Genomic DNA, 8,409 nt, shown 5'->3' on the forward strand with positions numbered 1-8,409 from the left:
GTCGGATGGGCCCATGTTTTAAGATAAAATAAATCCTGTTTTTTTTGTTTTGATTAATCCAGGTATCCACTGGATTAATAAATTTCCATTTTTTTTAAGTTATCTGGTTTTCTAATATCTCAATTTGCTATCCAAACAGTAGAAAAAAATAGAATTGGTTTTTATTTTTCAAGTATCCAGTTTATCCGGATAATTGTTGATACCAAAACAGGCCCTTAGGGCAGCTCGCAATACACGATAGTTATCAAACAACTGCCACACCCGTTCAGTATCATCTACGAGAGTCTGTTTCATTCTGAGGATCCTACTGGGTTTATTTACCCTAAGGTTTTGCTTGCTTGTTGCATGAACAATTGGAGCGTAAAATGTTCATAAATTTCCGCAGGTTACTTTGTGAGAATGTGCCAAGTGTATCTCAAATATGAAGTTTTTCGTGTATACAGCAGACTGCATCAAGACGACTTAGATATACAAAATGCTAGAACTAACATGCTTATCTTCCAGAAACTGATCAGCATACCTCCAACCTCAAGTATATCCACAAACAGAAGAATGCTCCATAGGCATACCTCTGCTAAAGATCAGTGGAGCAAAATACACGATAATGCAGATATATCATGTTTTCTTGCATAACATGTACTAACAAACAATATGGCAGGAATGCAAAGCAACAGAACCATGCCACCCCGAGATGCCGCATCAATTGCTGAAGGCTCTGCAACCCCAAATACTGTCAATGCTGCATGGACTCACTGTCTGCATCTCGCTCCAAGTTCAGGCCCCTGTAAGCAGGATTGAACTTTTAGGCACAGTTTTAAACCATTGAGACGTGCTCAGAAGCCAGGTAAAGCAAAGGCATGTCAAACCCAGCCTCCTAATGACTTTGCTCAGAGGAGCATGAAAGTAAAACCAGCATGGCTAGAAGTCTCTGACACGGGATCAGGTGGAGTCGTTGCATTTGTGAAGCAGTGGTGGTTGTACAATTCTTTCAACCAATTAAATTTAAGCGCTGAAAATGAAAAATTAAACACCTATATACCTCTCAGAAGCTTCTTTTCGGAGATCCTCGATTTGGTTTTCTATCTCTGCACAGGCAGATTGTATCTCTATGTTCTTTTGGCAGAGCTCTTTCCATTGAGTAGCCAGAGAATTCAGCTCTAAAGCTGTGTTTTGCTGATCAGAAATATCCACATCTTTAAATTTTCTATAGCTGATAGAAGTGACAAATTCCAACTCTACAAAAAATGCTCAGAGACATTACATCCTACCTGGTGGAACTTCCTTTCACGGTTCACGGTTTCAATCTTTTCATTGTATTCCTGAAGGTTTGATTGCATCCTACAAAATAAATAGCAATCACACAGATGCAATACGGATTCAATACATCGAGCAAATGTAACAGAGACAGAACCACCTCCCTGGTACAAAAACTAAAAAACCAGGAAAGATATTCCATAGCATACCTTGCTAAAAAAGCTTCCAAACGTTGGTTGTGAAGCTTCCAGATATTCACTTCATGCTTCAGCATTAAGTCCAGATTTTCAAGTCTGAAAATCAGATCCAGTCAATAACTATACTAGAAGACATCAACCTCAACCTCAGTCGAGAATAGAAAAAGAGCATGCGATAATCTTTTCCATGAAGATGAGTTACAGCAAAATGGCACTACCGGATATAGAAAGCTAGGTTGCAATGAGCACTGCAATACAAACTTTTCACATAACATTTGAGGAGCAAAGATTTTATAGGCCAATTCAAGATTCTTATTTTTGGAATGAACAAATGTGAAATTCTTCAGGAAAGAAGAATTTAATTATAATATTATGTCCAAGAAAGCATCTTATGATAAATCAATATCCTGGTAGAATATTGTGAAATCATCTTGGCACTAAGGGCATTACTCACTTCACCAGATCTTCAACATCAAACATCAAAGAATTCTTTTTATTTTTGCTAATCAAGTTCAGAAAACTGTTGGTTGAAATAACATCAGCTATGCATAAACACCTGTATTTTGCACTCCCCGTCATTGACCTTGATATAGATGCAGCACTCAGAGTTAAGGAATCAGCAATTATAACGTTATCATCAATAGGCCTACTTCTAGCCATCAGCCTAAGAAACCTCAAAAGCACCCAGCAGGGGAAAATAGGGAATGAGAAAATCTACTACTCTTACTATGCACCATGCGTTTGCTAGTGAGAGCACCACTTACAGGAAACCTCGTACATGCCTGACCTAATATTGGCCTATCATGGACTGGATGCTCGGATACATCAATGCATGGGGCACCAGGGCCTTATAATCAACAATTTATTATAATACTAGATATATAGACTGGCTACAACAATACCCATTCCAGCAATCTTCTTTCTCTTTCTCTGCTCCCACTGTCTTGCACCATTTGTGAATAGGTGAAATTGATGGATTATGCAGAGAAATTCCAAGCATGATAGCAACACCCTAAGCTCAGCGAGGAAACTTCAGAAAGATGTCAACAATAAAAGACATCTTGACAAAAGTAGTAAGTATGAATAGCACGTTAGATTTAGATATATCGATCTTGGTTAGGGTTCTTGTGGGAGATTTTTTAAGAGAAGTGATTTTTCTCAGAAAGATCTCTGCAATTAAAAAATGAAATTCATAAAAATATGCAAAAATAAGAAAAATAAAGGTTTTGCCATTGTTTTTCTTAATAAATACAAATAAAATTTAGAAGAGTTTTTGAAATATGAAAAACATCGAATAAGAGAAATATATACTTACAATCTAAAGATAGAAAATGGAGTTTTTTAATATTATAATATTTTCAATTTACAGAGATATTCTCAAAGTCGTGATATTTCCCTTTTTTACTTTCTTTGGGAAAAACTTTTAAAACATTATATTATATTATTGTGGCTATTGCTGACTATAATTTAGATTAATTGATTGGGTAATTATTCCCAGAATTTGATAGGACTATTCCCAAAGTAGACTTGCGATACACACCAGGGTTGCTGGTATCCTGGTACCTAGTACTTGAGGAACCCTTGACATAGTAAGGTTGGTCAGTCATGTCACTCTTTATAAGCCATCACAACCCTCCAAATATAGGCCACTACAAAACCCTGAAATCCTCTTGTTCCATCCAAAATGGATAGAAAAAAGCAAACATGGATTCCTCCTTACAGGAGTTAAGTTCTCAGCTTATCAAGATAGATTAGGTGTTCAAAATTCTGATAGATGTATTAACTCCTTTAACAATGTGATGCCATTTGTTAACAGAATGATCCTGCCTTCTGTCACATAAATGGGATAGTTAGAAAACCCACGTAGTGTGAGTAACATACCTTATATACGATCTCCTGAAGTCATGGTCCAAGGGTGCAGATGGGCTACATGACCAAAAGAAGGAAGCAAAATAACAAAGGATGATAGATATCTATAGACAATTAGACATGGAATTGTTATTAAGATAGGCAATGGGACCCTAAAAAGCTTAATGGAATCATCAGAGGCATTAGAGAAAGCACGTTTTCGATGCTTTGCTCAAACTCGATATAACCAGATGGAAGAACTGCCAGAAAATTTAGCATATGGATTTGTCTCAATTCAAAGAAGGAATGGATACAATCTGAGACATCTAATACGATTGCCAAAACCAAGGAAGAAAAAGCATTTTGAACAGAATATCAAAAACGGTTAAGGCATGTATGCCGAAGGCTTGCAGCTAAAATAGTTCTTGAACTATGTGATAAGAGAAGCATGTTCTTGGTTAGGATCCAGCTGAATCAAATACTGGCTTTAAACCACTACTTCTTATAAACGAAGCTGCATAATTTCACACAATACTCCGCCTGTGTATAACTGTTTAGTTATACACTGCCGGTCCCAAGCCCGGATAAAGGAGAAGGGTTGCGGTAGGCCAGTGACAGCCAACATCAAAACTTAGTCACACCCTATGAATATGAACCAATATGAAAATTTCGTTGGGGCGTTCCCTACTGAGCGACGCACTGTACTCTATAGGCCCAGAGGCAGTGATAAATGGGCAAGGGTTGCCAGGTCGTCGTCCAGAAGCGACGCGTCACACCGGCACCCGGGTGTGGTGTCAAATAGGCAAGGGTTCCCACACTTTGTTGGACGAATGGGGGTAAAGAAGATAGTTCAAGACCATAAAATTAGGTTAGCCACTTGGAACATAGGGTCTTTAACTGGTAAGTTGGTAGAGTTAGTAGATATTATGTGTAGGAGAAAGATTGATATTTTATGTCTACAAGAGACAAAATAGGTAGGTGAGAAATCAAAAGTAATAGAATCTTGGGGATATAAGATTTGGTATATAAGAATAAATAGGAATAGGAATGGAGTAGGGATTATTATTAGTCGAGAGTTTATAGATAATGTAGTTGCGATCCGTAAGAAGGGTGATAGGATTTTACTTATTAAATTAGTATTAGGTACGGATATTATTAATATTATTAGTGTTTATGCACCTCAAGTTGGTTTAGATGATTCTATTAAGCGTCAATTTTGGAAAGATTTAGATGGAATAGTACAAGGGACCTTAATGGACATGTAGGCATTAGTAGGGATGGATTTGAGAGTATCCATGAAGGCTATGGTATAGGAGAAAGAAACGAAAGTGGAAAAAGGATTTTAGATTTTGGTTTGTCCTATGATATGATCTTAGCAAACACTTGGTTTAGGAAGAAGGAGTCTCACCTAGTAACATTTAAAAGTGGGGTTAATACGAGTCAGATAGATTTTTTCCTACTTAGAAAGAGAGATAGGGGTTGTTGCATCGATTGTAAGGTTATACCGGAAGAAAGTGTAGCTACACAACATAGAGTCTTAATTTTAGATCTTAAAATTAGAAAATGCCGCAAAAGGAATAGACATAGGATAGATCCTAGAATTAAGTGGTGGACACTGAAAGGAGCTAAACAAGGAATGTTTGTAGAGCAGGTAGTTAAGGAAGCTGATTGGTGTCTCAATGAGGATTCAGAATCAATGTGGAATAAGATAACGGGTGGCATGAGAAAGGTGGCTAAGGAGGTATTGGGTGAGTCTAAAGACGTGCACTGCTAGGTAAAGATACATCATGGTGAAATGATGATGTCAAATTAGCTATTAAGGTTAAAAAAGAGTGTTATAGAAATCTAAGTAAGAGTTGTGATAATGAGAATTTGGAGAAGTATATGATAGCAAAGAAGGAAGCTAAAAAAGTAGTTCGAAACGCAAGGGATAAAGTATATAAAGAGGTTTATGACAAATTGGATACCAAAGAGGGCGAGGAGGATATTTATAGGCTTACAAAGATGACATATAAGAAATCGAGGGATCTAAGTATGGTTAGATGTATCAAAGATGAAACACAAAGGGTTTTAGTCAAAGATGAGGAGATTAAGGAGAGATGCAAAGATTATTTTGATAAGCTATTTAATAGAAGTCATGCTCAGGATCTTGAAGACTTCTCCATTCCTTTTCATGAGATGAATCGTGACTTTATGCGCAAGATTCAAAAGAAAGAAATTACAGAGACTTTGAAGAAAATGAAATCAAGAAGGACAGTTGGCCCAGATGGTATACCTATCGAGACTTAGAAATGTTTGGGTGTGAAAGGTTCAGAATGGTTGACAAATCTTTTTAACAAGATTTGGCGGACAAATAAGATGCCTAATGAGTGGAGGAAGAGTACTTTGGTGCCTCTATATAAGAATAAGGGTGATATAAAAGATTGCACAAACTATCCTGGTATAAAACTCATAAGTCATACTATGAAACTTTGGGAGAGGGTGATTGAGTATAGGTTAAGGAAGGTTGTCATGATATCGAAGAATCAATTTGGTTTTATGCCTGGAAGATCAACTATGAAAGCTATACATCTTCTTAGACAACTTATTAAGAGATATATAGAGAGGAACAAAGATTTGCATATAATTTTTATTGATTTGGAAAAGACATACGATAGAGAATATAAGGATGTTCTCTGGTAGACAATGATGAAGAAACATGTTTCTCTCAAGTACATTAGTATAATTAAAGATATGTACGAAGGAGTAGTAACCAATGTCTGCACTTGTGGAGGAGTGACAACCAATTTTCCTATAATGGTTGGGTTACATCAAGGATCTGCATTAAGCCCTTTCCTATTTGCTATAGTGATGGATGAGCTTACGAGATCAATTCAAGAAAATGTGCCGTGGTGTATGTTGTTTGCTGATGATATTGTTTTGATTGATGAGTCTAGAGCTGCGGTTAATGCTAAGTTAGAATTATGAAGACAAACATTGGAAGCAAGAGGTTTTAAGTTGAGTAAGAGTAAGACAAAATATATGAAATGTCGGTTTAGTAAGCAACGAAGTAGTGATGGGAGTGTAGTGAAGCTTGGTGAGCAAGAAATACCGATGGGTGACTTTCAAATATTTGTGATCTATCATTCAAAAGTATAAAGAAATTGATGGAGATGTAAATCATAGGATAAAGGTTAGGTGGATGAAATGAAAAAGTGCACCTGGAGTGTTGTGCTATCGTAGAATGCCATTGCAGTTGAAGGGAAAGTTTTATAGGACGACAATTAGGCCCGCTTTACTATATGGTAGAAAATGTTGGGCTGCCAAGAGACATCATATTCAAAAAATGAGTGTAGCTGAGATGCGTATGCTTAGATGGATGTGTGAAAATACAATAAAAGATAAGATTCGAAACGAGAAGATACGTAAGAAGGTAGGTGTTGCATCCATTGAAAATAAGATGAGAGAGAATCGTTTACGGTGGTTTGGACATATTCGGCGAAGGCCTAATGATGCTCCAGTTAGAAGGATGGAGAAATAAGAAAATATATTAGTTAAAAGAGGTCGGGGTAGGCCTAAGAAGACTTGGATGGAAATGATAGAAAATGATATGAATGCTTTGAACTTCACCGAGGACACGGCATTGGATAGAAATGATTGGAGGAGAAGGATTCATGTGGAAGACCCACAATGATTTTCTTTTTTGGTTCATATCGCCGACCCCAATTGTTTTGGGATGAAGGTGTAATTGTTGTTGTTGTTGTTTATTGTTTACTCATTGGGCATGCTTGTGAAGACGTTGGGTCCAGAGAAGGGGAAGTCCCCAACTAGACCAACATAAAAAATAACTAGTTTATCTAACTTCCTGGCAAGCAGAACAATTTGTTTGCATGTTGCCTTGTTTTATCAATCAACACCCGGCAAGCTACCCCTGCTCTTGAGTTGTTCGGTTTCGTCTAGAAATTCATATCGAATATGTGAAAAAAAGGCTTTCTTTGATAAAAAGAAAGGATACAGACTCTCCTTGGCATCTGATACTATAACGCATAATGGAACAAATCTTTACATGCATAAGTTGATCTCTAGGTCACTTGAATTGGCTCTCTCAAAGAAAAGAGAATTCCAATTAGTACATCCTCTCTCCTCTGAAAAAAATCTTCACTACACCTAAACACTCCAACACCACCAAACGTTACAAAGAAGAAGCAGACGCAATTTCACCAAGCAAAATAACTAACACGACCGCGTTAAGAACCCCAAAGAAAAACGTAGAAGGAGAAAGAACCTGACTGTTTGGTGCTGAAACTGGGCCTGGGCGTTCCGCAGAGCATGCTTCCAAGCATCGACGTCGTGCTTCCGAGGTGCAGGCGGCGGATCCAGCCTCAAGTACCGCGTCATGTCGAGCGGCACCGGGGGCCTTCCGTCCTTCACGCGATTGTACTCCCTGAGAAGAAGAGGGTGGTTCTGCATTGAAACAACAACAACAAAGAAAAAAACACCCACCAATTTCAGAATTTAGGGATTGCTAGAAACACAACACCCCAATTCGCAGGGAAAAGAAGAAAGATAGAGATGGGTAGGGAAGAGAAGCACCTGGAATTCGGGTTTGGGGGAGGGGGGGAAGGTCCTAAGGATGTCGGCGGGCTTCCTGAGGCTCCTCCGCTTCTCCTCCTCGACGAGGCGGTCCACCTCCTCCTTGACCCTTGGGTCGCCGTACTCGTCGTCGATGTAGGGGAGGGCGTCGATGGGCTCGTCCTGCTTGAGCCCGCCGCTCCAGTTTGGCTGCGCCGCCGGTCCTTCCAATAGAAGCATCACCTTCCCTTCCTCCCTCGCCATTCCCTTCGCCTCGCCCTCCCTTCTCCTCAGTCAGCCTGATGGGTCCTCCGCTGCATCTTTTCTGCTATGTGCTAGGGCTGCCAACGGATCAGACCTTCAACAGATCCAATATCTACGGACCCGGCTTCGAACTTACTTGAGTCTAGATCTGCTAAACGAATCTTGACGTCAAGATTTTTTTAACAAAGGAAAATCTTGTAATAAGTTAACAATTTTTTTTAACGAAAAAGATAAAAAAACAAGCCATAATAAAACGTATAAGATGAATGAATTCGCTCATAATATATCGAAAAAG

General features: G+C 38.5%; 1 protein-coding gene across 1 annotated transcript; it reads right to left on the reverse strand.

The window, feature by feature from the left end:
- Window positions 1-448: 448 nt before the first annotated feature.
- Window positions 449-8,170, reverse strand: LOC149826938 (pre-mRNA-splicing factor SPF27 homolog). The gene is made up of 6 exons (XM_090020175.1): window positions 7,872-8,170; window positions 7,564-7,742; window positions 1,464-1,547; window positions 1,269-1,338; window positions 1,040-1,173; window positions 449-782 (listed from the first exon to the last, which is right to left on the reverse strand). The coding sequence occupies exons 1-6, from the start codon at window positions 8,112-8,114 to the stop codon at window positions 734-736; spliced, it is 759 nt and encodes a 252-aa protein (XP_089876301.1). The 5' UTR covers window positions 8,115-8,170; the 3' UTR covers window positions 449-733.
- Between the last annotated feature and the right edge of the window lie 239 nt (window positions 8,171-8,409).

The sequence above is a fragment of the Nuphar pumila genome, chromosome 10, assembly GCF_984573655.1.
Source record: "Nuphar pumila chromosome 10, dmNupPumi1.hap1.1, whole genome shotgun sequence".
Classification (NCBI taxonomy): Eukaryota; Viridiplantae; Streptophyta; class Magnoliopsida; order Nymphaeales; family Nymphaeaceae; genus Nuphar; species Nuphar pumila.